Source organism: Trypanosoma brucei, chromosome 10 (assembly GCF_000002445.2).
Source record: "Trypanosoma brucei brucei TREU927 chromosome 10, whole genome shotgun sequence".
Lineage (NCBI taxonomy): Eukaryota > Euglenozoa > Kinetoplastea > Trypanosomatida > Trypanosomatidae > Trypanosoma > Trypanosoma brucei.
Genome location: NC_007283.1, coordinates 2,010,722 through 2,024,303, shown reverse-complemented (window position 1 = coordinate 2,024,303; position 13,582 = coordinate 2,010,722). Strand labels below are relative to the sequence as shown.

Below are 13,582 nucleotides of genomic sequence, written 5' to 3'. Positions count from 1 at the left end.
TTTAGCCTTGTCGTTTACTTAGCATAGGATCCACAACTTTACCCTATAGGATAGGGGGATGTAGTGAAGAGTAGCAGTACCGATAACAAAATGACGATCTTCGAGCGCGAGTCACACTTCTTGGAGCCTTCCCCGTCACTTCGAGCAGGTGCCAACAGGCTTTGATCATCTCACTGTTTGTTAAAGGTGTTTACAGAAAGTGTGGCGCAGTTGAGTTGAGTCGGGTCTACTGAGTTTACTCCTCAGTCAAAAAATGAGAGGGGTTGAGGGGTCGTCACGCACCTGATGTTGGCTGACGGTCCCCTTTACAGGGCATCCGGGGCGAATACAGGCGGTTGTATGCTGCTGGATCGGTGACTCTTGTGATACATTTATTTTTTCGTGCCACCGCGAGTGCAGGCATTACGTTGGTGTCGTACTTTCCTGTCACTGCATGCCGCTCCGAAGATCCCTCGTGTCAAAATTTGCTTCGCACCCCTTTTCTCCTCTTTGCTAGGTGAACGTTTGTTATACTGTTTACTTTTTTTTATTAAGTTAATAAAAAGCGTCACGATGCGCGCTATTTTTCTTGTTGCTCTTGCGCTCGCCACCATGCGCGAGTCGACTGCGGAATCCCTGAAGCTCACCAAAGAGAACTTCAACGAGACCATCGCAAAGAGTGAAATATTTCTCGTGAAGTTTTATGTTGACACCTGTGGATACTGCCAGATGCTCGCACCAGAGTGGGAGAAGGCGGCCAATGAAACTATTGACAATGCACTTATGGGCGAAGTCGACTGTCACTCACAACCTGAATTGGCGGCTAACTTTTCCATCAGGGGATACCCAACAATCATTCTCTTTCGTAATGGCAAGGAGGCGGAGCACTACGGTGGTGCCCGCACGAAGGACGATATTATCAAGTACATTAAAGCGAACGTTGGACCGGCAGTGACGCCAGCGTCCAATGCTGAAGAGGTGACAAGGGCAAAGGAGGAGCATGATGTAGTGTGCGTTGGCCTGACAGCCAGCAATAGCACTTCACTTTCTACCACACTGGCCGAGGCCGCGCAGTCGTTCAGAGTCAGCCTCAAATTCTTTGAAGCAGAACCTAAGCTTTTCCCCGACGAGAAGCCCGAGACCATTGTGGTGTACAGGAAGGGAGGCGAAAAGGAGGTTTACGATGGCCCCATGGAAGTAGAGAAGTTGACAGAATTCCTTCAAATTTCTCGCGTTGCCTTTGGGGGTGAAATTACCCCGGAGAACTATCAATACTACTCAGTTATAAAACGACCCGTAGGATGGGCTATGGTCAAGCCTAATGAAACTGCTTCGATCGAGTTGAAAGAAAGCCTCACAGAAGTGGGTAAAAAAATGCGATCCCATATGGTAGTTCTCTGGGTTAACATTTCGAAACATCCGGTTTGGAGGGACTTCGGTGTCCCGGAGGACGCCAAGTACCCCGCCTTTTTGGCTATCCACTGGGGCGCCAATTACTTGCATTCCACAGCGGAGGTTGTGACCCGCGAGTCCCTTGAGAAGTTCATCCTGGAGTTTGCTGCAGGTCGTGTCGAGCCCACCATCAAGTCCCTCCCTGTCCCCGAGGTGGAGACTGTTGATGGCAAAACCACCATCGTGGCAAAAACAATGCAGAAGCACCTTACGTCGGGAAAAGACATGCTCATCCTTTTCTTTGCCCCTTGGTGCGGTCACTGCAAGAATTTCGCTCCAACCTTTGATAAGATCGCGAAGGAGTTCGATGCAACCGACCTTATCGTTGCCGAGCTTGATGCCACAGCCAATTACGTTAACTCGTCTACTTTTACAGTTACAGCATTTCCGACGGTGTTCTTCGTCCCGAATGGAGGGAAACCCGTTGTTTTCGAAGGTGAACGCTCATTTGAAAACGTCTACGAATTTGTTCGCAAACATGTGACAACGTTTAAGGTGAGTGAGAAACCAGCTAATGTGACAGAGGAGAAGAAAAGCGAGGAAGAGAACAAGAGCAGTAGGAGCAATGAAAGTAATGATAGCAATGAGAGCAATGTTGATAAACAAGATCTGTAGCAAGATTAAGAAAACGTTTGGCCCAGTTTCAAATCCTTATCCACTTAGCTATTTTCGCTTTTCGGCTCCGATGATGTGGGCAACAATGGTTTGCAAGTTGCCGGATGGAAGACAAAGTGAAGAACCCCTTATATATGAATAGAAGGGGTCGTTGGCGGGGGTGGGTTATGGGGCTAACGTAATGCCAGGTAATAGAGATGATAGTGGTAAAAGCGGGGTATCTTTAAGAAATTGAAATGTCGGAAGGGAGGGGGGGGGGATAAATAACGGCGGAGGGTCGGGGGTGCTGCGCGCCTCTAGAGTCCTACTCGCTGTAGATAATAGGTATATAAAAAGATTTGAAAGGGGCGACTGATAAGAAACTCATATTCATGCCTTTCTATGTGGGCTTTGGCTGGTTCCTTGCGTCACCGTTTCTTCATCTTCAGCTTGAACTCCTCCTTTTTTGCTTAGGAAGGTTGACATATTTTGTGTGCGACAGCGCTCATTTTTCTACATAATAGTGCGTTTGGGTGGCGTGGACGTTGGATGGCGTTTTCGTTTCTACGGATTCACCCCTCCCACAAGCAATATACAGGGCCCCTGTGTTAAGGGGAAGCCGACGATACTTTACCCAGGAGATGAAGGAGATAAGTTGAATTTACCGATTAGTTCGGGGATGGGATAATCCCAAACTCTGTGAATCGCTGCGCGTCTTGATGCCTTGTTGAAAGTTTGAGGCTGGGGGATATCCTGCACGAGAGAGCCAGGGGAGATGCACGCCACCCAGCGTACACATGCTGCAACAAACTCGCGGCTACCCTATTGGCCAACGAAAAATGGGATTAGTTAATGCTTTTCTTCCATGACTGGGCTCTTGCCGAGGCCCGTACACCCCAAACCCACCTTACGGTTGCTTGTCACAAGCACTTCTTGGGGTGCTCACCACATGGGATGCATAAATCGTAAAGGTGCGCACATTTTGATCTTTGTATTAAGTTAGGGAGACTGTTCAATGCCACAGACGGATCTGTTCTGCAAAGGGCGCGCAGTGGTATAGTCTGAACGCCAAGAATGCGGTGGGCGGTGGGGGAGCCCGCTGCACACGGAAATTAAAGAAGGGTGTACCCTTTCACTGGGGAGCGGAGCATGGTCTGATTGTTTTTAAACTTCTTCGGTTCGTCTGAAGCCATACGCGTGTGTGTTCGTGGCAAGTTGCACCTCACTACCGATCGGGAAGTGCCTGAACTTGGCGGTGTCTATCAACAAGCTTCATGAAGGGGGACACTCTCAACCACATCTAGCGGACGACCTTTTGGCACCAATGACCAGCAAAGCAGTTAGTGTTGCCTCTCTCCCCCCTTTTGTTCTCTGGCGTTGCGCCACCGCCACTGTGCCCCACTGTCATTTGTTTGGCTTGAATGTCGCTTCTCCTCACACATGCTACGATAGGTGTATGCTTTCAAAACCAGTTGCACCGCTGCTCCATCAATCGTGCTTTGCGGCGCATTGCTGTGTTGGTGTTGTCCGCTCGCCATGTAGGGGACAAATGTGGGGAGAACCTGTGTGGACGTGCCGCTTGCTGTTGGCAGAGTGTGGTAGGTCGGCAGCACCTTCTCCACAGACTATGGCTATATGCAGTCAAGAAATGCTTGCATTGAAATGCAGGGGACTTCCATTTGTTGAGTACAGTGTCAATAACCTGCGGGAGGGCTCGCTTGTGCATGTTGTTTCCAAAATATACAAGAAGCCCAGATTTGTTCCAATTCATGGTACGTATGTGGAAGACACTGAATTGGTAGTTACGGAGCAGTTCGGCTCCCTGGTTCTCTTGGGGCACTTATGACGTGCGCTTCTCCGGCAATTGAAGCTGTTCCCTGCGTCGTATTACACGTTGTGGCTTCAGGATACTTTGTCTTCCCCCTACCTTTACGATGCTGTAACTTTTGGATTTTTTTCTTCGCTGCACCTGTTTGCAGCCTGCTCTTTCCCCCCGTGCTCACTCTTTCTCATCCTCCGTTTTGTAATTACCTCAAGACGATGTACCGCAGGTTCTTTCGCAGCGCAGCCGTTAAGCATTTAGGCACGACGAGTGCGCAATGTCTGATGCGTGCAACAAAATATCCCTGTGGCGCGATGTGCAGGAATGCTAGCAGCTGCCACCCACAGACACTGGGCTACCAACAGAGGTTCCAATCAACAACGGACAAGAAGTTTCACTGTAGCGTGTGTAAGAAGCCATTTCGTCTTGAAATGGCGGCTAAGTTGCACCTCCAGCAGGCGCATGGCGGAGACGGTTCTGTGGAGGCCGGCCCCGGACCCGGTGTCGAGGCCTCATCCGTTAACGTTGTCAGCACACCGGTGCCCTCACCGATAAGTCCTGTTGAGCGAACGTTTGTCGATGAAGAAGAGCGCCGCCCGCGTCGCATGAGGCCGACGCCGAAGCCTCTTCATCAACCCGACCGTGACATACCAGCTGCTGCGATGGAAGAGATGCTTGGCGTATGGGACAAAATTGGGTTGAACAGGCTGGAGGGTAACTTTGTGCACAGCACGATGGTGATGAAGGTGTTTGCTGCGCCCCCTGATGTGTCAGAGATACCCCTTTATGAACACGTTGCCCCTGAGGGCGAGAATCCATTCGATAGTTTGGACCACATGACCACAGGTACCGTAGATGCGACGTACGTTGGTCATGATGCTTTCGCAGAAGTGGACCTGGTGGACCCTTTTGTTGCCGCACCCGATCAAACATTGAACCCATTTCGCGCTGGAAAGGTCCGAAACCCTTTTACGCGAATCTCTCCCACACAACGGGAGGTAGTCAAGCCATTGCAACCGCCCCAACCGAAAGAGGAGCCACTTAAAGCCCCTGTTACACCGTTTGGGCAGCTGCCGATGTTTGGGCAGACCAGGGAGCCAAGTGCCTCATTTGCAGCAGCAGCTGTTTCGGTCCAAGCGGCCGCAAATCCGAATGAGGTTTCTTCACCATTCGCAGCTGCAGTCAGTAGTTCACCCTTTGTTGGTCAGGTTGCGTCGCCATTTGCTCCTGCGCAGGATGTGGCGGGGAGCCCATTCGAGGCGTCACCGTGCGCGGCCTCGTCACCCTTTGTTACAGCCGGAGGGCAGGAAACATCTCCCTTTGCAGCTCCGTCTACACCTGCCTCCTTCGGTCAGGGGAGCTTGTTTCCTCCAATGGGGACGGGAGCGCCTGGTTTTACTGCAATTACTGAGACTGAGCAGCGCCAACAGGAGCTGGAGCACGGCTGCCCCACATGCGGAAAAAAATTTTCTACGTTTGAGGGAGCTGCCATGCACAGCAAGTCAAAACACGGAATTGTGCTAGAATCTAAGAAGGTGAAAGACAGGCTGAACAGAAAGGGAGTTCCTGATTTACCCGCGTACGTGCCCAGTCCGGTGGATTTGTCTTCCACCTCCCCCTTTGGAACCAGGTCTGCCATCGGAGCTTCATGGGCCGAAACGGAGCTCATCCCCCATGCGCAGTGCGTGAGTAACATCACTATTGTTGGCCGCGTGCTCGATGTTTCGCAGGCGTCGGAGAATGTGTCTCACGTGACTGTTTTTGTTGAAGGAGAGCGGAGTGGTGAGGAGGAGACCTTGACACTTTGTTGCTTTGGCGAGGTCTCTCAAAAAATTCGTGGGACTTTGAAGCGCAACGCAACGATATTCGCAAGCGGCACCCTTCGGCTTCATCCTGTGTACGAAGCATCAAACAACAAATATTACGTGAGTCCTGTGGTGCATGTGTCAATGCCCACAGGGACTCTAGCTGTGATCACATAGGTTATACATTAGGGGAGAATACCGTTTCCCTTGGCGTTTCTTCACTCATGTTTATCTATCCGCTTCCCACCTTTCTTCTTTGTCTTCTTGCAGCCGCAGCGAGCGGCAGCCTCCGAGTTGGAGGGAACTCCCGACTCCTCTCTGGGCGCTTCATCCTTCTACCCATTCTATCCTCCCTCATACTGCTTCTCCCCCCTATCGTTTTGTGAGTGATCCCAAGGGCAGCACAATGGAGACCCCAAGAAGCAGAGAGGCACTGGAAAAGTTATGCGAGTTCCTTCTGAGGGAGGCAGGTCATTCCGAAGTAAGCGATACGCTAGAGGATCTGTTTGCTACCGCTCCTCAGAAGGCCTTTCGAAAGGTGGATGTAGAGGTGGCTTTCCTAGTATCACCCGTGGCGCACCGCGTCCCCCTTTATTATATTGTCCCACACGAAATTCACCAGGGAAGCATATGCATAGTAACTCCCCCACCTCAGCGGCGGTACAAGGACGAGGTTCTCAAACTAAGCGAGGACGGTGACGCCATTTTCCAGCGTGTTAAGAGGGTCATTGACAGTAACAAACTAAGCGTGAAATTTACCCATCCCGTCACGGTGAGGGCGCTCGCAAAAAGTTTTGACAATTTTTTTGTGTATGGTGTAAAAAAGTACCCACCGCAGTTGACCGGTGAGTTTTGTGGTCACCAGCGGCACCCCATTTGGGTCCCGCGGCGTTCTCCATTTGCTGAAAGAATAAGGGAAGCAGCAAAGACTGTGGTGGTGCCGCGCAGGGGACACAACTCGGTGACGTGTTGCATAGGTCACACGGGGCTTTCAATCGAAAAGCTCGACGAGAACCTTCGGAGCTTTCTTACTCAACTGACGAACGATCCCCAGGGAGTTACCCACGAAAATATCCTCCGCATCCGAGTCATGGGAATGGACTACAAAAACCGCTGTGCCGGGCTACCAATATTTTGTCATACGTTTCAAATTCCTCGCACCCTACCGGAAGGGGAAGAGGAAGGACGTCAGACGAAGAAAAGAAAGAAAGAGTAGGGTGGATTGACTGGAACCGCGTGTCCATACATTCACACCCAATGCAGCGACGAACACTAGTGAGGATAATAAGAAGGGGGTACGCTTGGGTAAATTTAAAGTACCAATTAACGAAACGTAGGAACGGTGTGTGAAGCCGGAACCGACACTGACTGTTTCCCCCTTTAAACTATTCTGCCATGGATGGGGGTTTCGACCCCTCCTTTCCTCACCAACTAACTTCATATCTCTTTGTTTGCCTTTTTATGTCTTTTTTCTTTTGAAGTTTTAATCATTGGTTTAATAATCCACACAGCCTTCTCCAGAGGAATCAGCCGCATTTAACCGCTCCGTTAAAGATGTCGTTCATGCAAACTGGTCCTGCGTCCATGCTTAAGGATGGGTCAACCTTTGTCGATGACCCCGTCATTAAGAACATCGACGCCTGCCGTGAACTTGCCAAGATAACTCGCAGTTCTATGGGACCCTACGGGCTGTGCAAGATGGTTATTAATCACCTCAACAAACTATTTGTAACCCACGACGCTGCTACCATCCTCCGTGAGCTTGAAGTTGAGCATCCCGCTGCGAAGTTGTTGGTTCAGGCTTCTAACGCCATGCAGGAGGAAGTTGGTGATGGGACAAACTTTGTTGTCTCTTTGGCTGGCGAGCTCCTTTCCCAGGCGGAGTCGCTTGTACGCATGGGCCTCCATCCAAGTGAAATTGTGGAGGGGTACAAGAAGGCTGGAAACAAGAGTCTGGAGATCCTTGAAACCCTGACGGTGGGAACGGTGGACGATGTACTCCTCAAGGAGCAGGTGATGGCACCAATTCGCACGGCCATCGCCTCAAAGCAGTACGGACACGACTCATTCTTGGCGAACCTGGTGGTTGAAGCCTGCATCAATGCGTGCCCCACAAACACTCGGTCCTTCAATGTTGACAACGTGCGCGTGGCGAAGCTAGACGGCGACTGTGTGTTGGGATCCCGGAACGTGCGTGGATTTGTGATTGCACGAAACCCTGAGGGTGTTGTACGTCACCAGAAGAAGGCGAAAATTGCCGTATACGCTTGTGCAGTAGATGTGCCATCAACCGAAACGAAAGGGACAGCATTGATCGAAACAGCAGACGAGCTTCTCCAGTTCTCGAGAAAAGAGGAGGAGGCGATGGAAGAGATCATCACCAACATTCACAAGACAGGTGTCAACGTCATCGTTTCAAACTCAACATTTGGTGACCTCGCCCTTCACTACCTCAATCGGTACGGCATAATGGCTGTGAAGGTCCCGTCCAAATTCGAGCTCCGTCGGCTCTGTGCGGCAGTGGGAGCGCGGACTCTTTCTCGCCTGGACACCCCAACAGTGGAGGATATTGGATCGTGTGATAACGTGGACGTGACGGATGCCGGTGGCAAGAACATCATATCGTTTGTCCAAGACAAAGACGATTCCAAGTTGTCCACTATTGTCGTCCGTGGAGCAACGAAAAACGTTCTTGACGATGTTGAACGGGCCATTGACGACGGCGTCAACGTTTTCAAGGCCCTTACCAAGGACAAGCGCCTCGTAGCCGGTGCGGGGGCCGTCGAGATGGAACTCCAAAGAAAGCTGAAGTTGTTCGCCGAGACAAGCCCTGGTCTTGACCAGTACGCTATTCACAAATTTGCTTCCAGTTTCGAGGTAGTGGCCCGTACACTAGCAGAAGTTAGTGGTTTTAATGGAACAGATGTTGTAACTCAGCTCGAGATTGACCACAACGCCGGCAAGGTGCACAATGGGGTTGGTGTAGAGGATGGCACAACAATCGACTCCTTGGAGGCTGGTATTGTTGAGCCGTATCTAACAAAATACTGGGCAATTAATCTGGCAACGGAAGCTGTTGTGACGGTGCTTCAAGTGAACCAAATTATCGTTGCCAAGCAAGCTGGCGGTCCGAAAAATCGTCCGGATCAGGCAAGAGATGATGATTAAGAGGTGGCGTGCGGCACAGATACGGTGTAGTGGGAGGAGGTCGTCCTTACGCGTCAAGCGCTGTTGCCTCGTAGTGGATAGATCTTGGTAGGCATATTCTGAACTCGTGCCTCTACGGGATACTTTTTTTTATTTTGTTTTTGTTTTATTTTGATCTTGTGAAGAGAGCGCTAAACCACTTAAGAGAAGAGGAAGGAAGAGGAGGATATTAAAAACTACATAAGGAGGATATATGTTTGTTCTCAGCTCTGCGTGAAGGGTGAGAGGTCGCCATATTAGCCGTACCCACTTACGATCGTGCAGATGTGTTTTTCAGCGCCTTCCCCCCCCTTGCTGCACCCTTTATGATGCTACGCTCTGGTCCATTCCAGATTCTAACATTTTTGTAAAATTGAACCAGGGTAGAATGACCTAAATGCGAATCTTTTACTGATAGCCCTGCCTCCGAGGTGAATTAGCTGAGTTTTGGAAGCAGTAGCCGTTGTAGGTGTACCGGAAGTCCATACGCATGTAGTGGAGGCGGTGTCACCACACCCACGTCCTCTTTGTGACGACGCTTGTCTTCGGTTAGTGTGTGACGGAGACGTACCTTGCGGCGGCACGATGAGGGAAGGCCAAATTGTCACGAAGTAACGCAGCAACTGTACTACCGCCCTGTGTTCGATGGGATGAAGCGGAGGCGGCAGGAGGTTGTACGGGAGACTGTGACCTGCAAAAGGTGACTGGTATCGTCATTTAGTGTGTCGCGTTACCAGCCTCATGACAAGAACAAGCACTGTTACGGTTTGCGGTAGGAGAGTTGTTGATAGCTAATTACCAGCTTGCTACCCTCACACGCATACACGCTACCTTCTCTTTATTTTGCACGGGATAGGCCGATCGGTTCATTGCGTCGCCGACGCGGTTATATGTGCCGGTAAACAATAGACCCTTTGTTTGCTTCTGCTCTCCATTCTTTTGCTTGATTGTGTGATATAGCTGCAATGAGCGGGTCGCGTCTGGATGCCCGTGGTGAGAAAATAACCACCTTCTGGGGTATCAAAGACCAAGGGTATGACTACGTTTCGATTGACCTCCGTGACAACTGCCTCCAAAACTTTGAGCACTTCGGCACGCACCCCAAATTGCTCGAGCTACGGCTTGAAAACAACATGATTGAGAGTTTCATGGGTCTAACCAGGCAGCCGTCGCTGCTTGTTATTGACCTGGAGGGGAATCCCATCGCAGCCCACCCACTTCACCGCGTAATGGTGCTCCTCGCAGTTGGATTTTCGGTCACTACCATCGATGGCGTGCCCGTTACAACTCAGGAATATGACACGGCGCGGGCTATGGGTTACCATGCAGCACTGGCCGTAAGTTATGGCTGGAAACTGGAGGTTGGGGTTCGCTCACAAGAGGAGTATCTCCAAATCATTGAGGCATGTAAGAAAGCTCGCAGGAAGTCACCGGCCCAGCGGGGCACCTTCAAAACCATTGATCATGCCTTGGAGGAACGCAGGGAGTCAGTAATAATCAGAGTGCCACCCAACCAAACTAGCGTGGAAAATTCACAGTGCTTTAGTACCATGGAGTATGAACGCATGACAGAGCGCGTGAAACATCTTGAAGAGTTGCTTTATGAGGCAAAGAAGGAACTGAAGTCTCAGCAGCAGCAGCAGCAGCAGCACAAGGTGGACGACGTTGAGATGAGCCGCACAGACAGCCTGTCTGCAGCTGAGCTCCGCTGTGCCCATAGTATCTTATTTACCGAGAACATTCGGTTAACCACCAACGTTACGACGTCGACGCATGAAGAGAGCAGTGGTTGTGTCCAGGGTGCCCTCATGTTCGAAAGAGCCTCGTTGGTTTTCCTCACCTTCATGTCACGCACCCGCTTGGCCGAGTTCCCGCTTTGTGACCTTCAAGTGGAGCTCCACCAGAACGTACTCCGTATTCGGGGTAATCACGGGTCCATAACTGACGTTTTTTTTGGCGACACGAGGACCCTCAGATGCGTGCACAAGTTAATATACTTGCGACGTGGCTGTGATGTGCCACTTATCTTCATAAGTAGCGAAGCACCAGAAAACGCTAAATTGTTAGTGGACGCAAGCGTGAACACCGAGCGCGGCTACTTTGTCGGCGACAATGGCCCAAACGATTCCTTTTACCCAGAAAGGGGGCATGGGGGTTCGTCAATCCATGCCAACGGAAGTCTCATGCCGTACATGAACTCTTTTCATTATGAGACGGCGGCAAGCGCCGCCGGGGAGGATAAGCAACTTCCGGAAGTTACTCAGAGCGCGCTCACACTTACGCTTCAGGATGGTCAAACACCGAATACGTCTCTGATACAACAAAGCTTTGCCAATACGTACGCAGATATTGCTTCGGAGAGAGAGGCAACGGACGAAACAGACGATAAAGACAGAAGTGAAGTTTCACAGGAAACCCTGTTTTCAACGAATGCCGTGACTCCTAGGCTGTTTTCAGGCTCCCCTCAAGCTGTCCCTATTGACGAAAATGCTTTCGGACCCGACATCGGGGCTGCAAGCGCGGACAATCGCGAGGTAGCGCACACCGAGGCCCCCGCGGTTTCAACCCCACGTGATAGAGGGCCCCCGGCGGTGCGGGTGTTACGTCGGCAATCATCAGTCTTCGCTACCCAACAGCCTACCTCCAGCCGGATGAAGGCGAACACTCGAACACGCGTGACCAGTCAGACGCAGGTCTCAGTGGTTTCTAACTCCTTAGAAAAAGATTCGTCAGTTCTCCAGGATTCGTGCACATTATCATTGACCGATGCCGCTACCGGTGTTACGATGCTTAGTAGGCCGCCTCCAGGTGCTGCAAACAGTCTTTCAAGCTCGCAACTTTTAGTCTCTGCTGCATCAGACAATGGTAGGAGTCTGGTGCCCATTGTCGAAGAACTTGTGGAAGGTAACCCGAGTGTTGCCGATCCTCCCGCTCCAAGTTCGTCGACTCCACACGTGGACAACCGCTTAACGCCAAGGGTTCTAGTGTCTAGGGCCTCAACCTCAGGTGGGAGGAGATCCCCGGCCGTACGTGAACTACGTCAGCGCCCCTTAACGACTGCGGACCATGCACCTGTTGTCAGACTAGAAGTGAACGCTGGAGAATCACCGGTGCTGCAGGATCATGTTCCTGGTGCCCCAACCACCACGGAAAACGGGACAGTGGCACCAAACGTGGAGCCGAGTGGCCAAGGCGCCACCACCGTTGAGCACTTGAACGCGGCCAACGTGTCAACAGTACACACCTCTGAATCGGTAGCGCCCCAGCAGCTGGCGTCCAGGGCCCCAACACCAGGCGGAAGGCCGCCTCCGCCACTTCGCGTGCCGAGCCGGTACTCATCAGTGATGGCGGGTCAATCACCTCTTCCCAATCGACTATCGTCAGCTGCAGGACCTCGCACGGCACCACAGGTTCCCACTACCAGGGCCTCGGTTCCTGTTGGCAGAAGTTCTCCACCTGCGCGTGTGCGATACAAGTCCCCAACAACCGCCAGTGGTGGTCTTGCTTCTACAGTACACCCGTCAGAAGTGAACGGTGGAGAATCACCCGTGTTGCAGGATCATGTTCCTGGTGCCCCAACCACCACGGAAAACGAGACAGTGGCACCAAACGTGGAGCCGAGTGGCCAAGGCGCCACCACCGTTGAGCACTTGAACGCGGCCAACGTGTCAACAGTACACACCTCTGAATCGGTAGCGCCCCAGCAGCTGGCGTCCAGGGCCCCAACACCAGGCGGAAGGCCGCCTCCGCCACTTCGCGTGCCGAGCCGGTACTCATCAGTGATGGCGGGTCAATCACCTCTTCCCAATCGACTATCGTCAGCTGCAGGACCTCGCACGGCACCACAGGTTCCCACTACCAGGGCCTCGGTTCCTGTTGGCAGAAGTTCTCCACCTGCGCGTGTGCTATATAGATGTTCGCCAACTGATGCCGCTGCCGCCGCTAAGGCACCCGTCCCCCTCCAGCAGGGTAAAAGTGCCAGTGGTGCCTTTGTGGGGCCGATGCCAATGAGCTCTAGGGCTTCAACATCAGTTGAACGAGCGTCTTCGACAGCACCAATATTGCACAGATCATCGGCAAGTGGTATTGCCTCCGATGCTCTGTTTGCTCACGCCCCACCTTCAACAGACGGCACCAGTTGTCAGTCATGTTCGCCGGTGGCGACTTCCAGGCGTTCGATTTTGAGTGCCAGAGGATCCTCATCGACGCGGTTGTCACGTCGCTGGCGACCAACTGCCACCGGTGATGTTGTGGCTTTCAACCATCGGGGCGCGGCCCTCGAGGGTCGGGTTGCATCAAGGGGTTCGACTTCAATGGTGCTTGGGCCTGCTGCAAGAACTTCCTCGGCCATGCGTTTTTCTCGTCGGCGGCCCCCGACCGCTGCCGGGACCGGTGGATCTTCCACCGGGACGCCACAGCGAGAGGACATGTGCAATCCCAAGAATTCACTGACTGCAAAGTCTGAGAGGCTGGCGGGTGATCCTTCGTTTCTGTCATCGTCTGTTGACTACAAGAAATTTCTAAACGAACCCGAACCCGACTCGGATACTGACGTCTCCTTGGAGCGGCTGCTTTAGAACCCTAATATTTGCTGGAAGAACATGGAACACGAAAGTTACAGATTTTGACCGGCATGAGTGCTCTTCTCCTTTTTTGTGTGCATGTGGGTGGATCTCCGCCTGTGAGTAGTCTTTGTGGACCTTCCCCCTCTTCTCGTTAATGCTGTCTTCTTAGCCGGGATATT

The 13,582-nt window shown here is 51.9% G+C and overlaps 6 protein-coding genes across 6 annotated transcripts, besides 1 other annotated feature; all 6 read left to right on the top strand.

Moving 5' to 3' along the window:
* Positions 1–552: 552 nt before the first annotated feature.
* On the top strand, positions 553–2,046 carry Tb10.6k15.2290 (protein disulfide isomerase; the record flags this gene model as incomplete). The annotated part of the gene is made up of 1 exon (XM_817964.1): positions 553–2,046. One exon carries the CDS (start codon positions 553–555, stop codon positions 2,044–2,046), a length of 1,494 nt encoding a protein of 497 aa, XP_823057.1.
* Positions 2,047–3,349: 1,303 nt separating this feature from the next.
* On the top strand, positions 3,350–3,871 carry Tb10.6k15.2300 (hypothetical protein, conserved; the record flags this gene model as incomplete). The annotated part of the gene is made up of 1 exon (XM_817963.1): positions 3,350–3,871. The coding sequence occupies one exon, from the start codon at positions 3,350–3,352 to the stop codon at positions 3,869–3,871; it is 522 nt and encodes a 173-aa protein (XP_823056.1).
* Positions 3,872–4,065: 194 nt separating this feature from the next.
* Positions 4,066–5,829, top strand: Tb10.6k15.2310 (RNA editing complex protein MP63; the record flags this gene model as incomplete). The annotated part of the gene is made up of 1 exon (XM_817962.1): positions 4,066–5,829. One exon carries the CDS (start codon positions 4,066–4,068, stop codon positions 5,827–5,829), a length of 1,764 nt encoding a protein of 587 aa, XP_823055.1.
* Positions 5,830–6,058: 229 nt separating this feature from the next.
* Positions 6,059–6,868, top strand: Tb10.6k15.2320 (hypothetical protein, conserved; the record flags this gene model as incomplete). Its single annotated transcript, XM_817961.1, has 1 exon — positions 6,059–6,868. The coding sequence occupies one exon, from the start codon at positions 6,059–6,061 to the stop codon at positions 6,866–6,868; it is 810 nt and encodes a 269-aa protein (XP_823054.1).
* A 338-nt stretch (positions 6,869–7,206) lies between these two features.
* Positions 7,207–8,820, top strand: Tb10.6k15.2330 (t-complex protein 1 subunit theta; the record flags this gene model as incomplete). Its single annotated transcript, XM_817960.1, has 1 exon — positions 7,207–8,820. One exon carries the CDS (start codon positions 7,207–7,209, stop codon positions 8,818–8,820), a length of 1,614 nt encoding a protein of 537 aa, XP_823053.1.
* Positions 8,821–9,803: 983 nt separating this feature from the next.
* Positions 9,804–13,415, top strand: Tb10.6k15.2340 (hypothetical protein, conserved; the record flags this gene model as incomplete). The annotated part of the gene is made up of 1 exon (XM_817959.1): positions 9,804–13,415. The coding sequence occupies one exon, from the start codon at positions 9,804–9,806 to the stop codon at positions 13,413–13,415; it is 3,612 nt and encodes a 1,203-aa protein (XP_823052.1).
* Positions 10,467–10,489: a microsatellite.
* Positions 13,416–13,582: the final 167 nt, after the last annotated feature.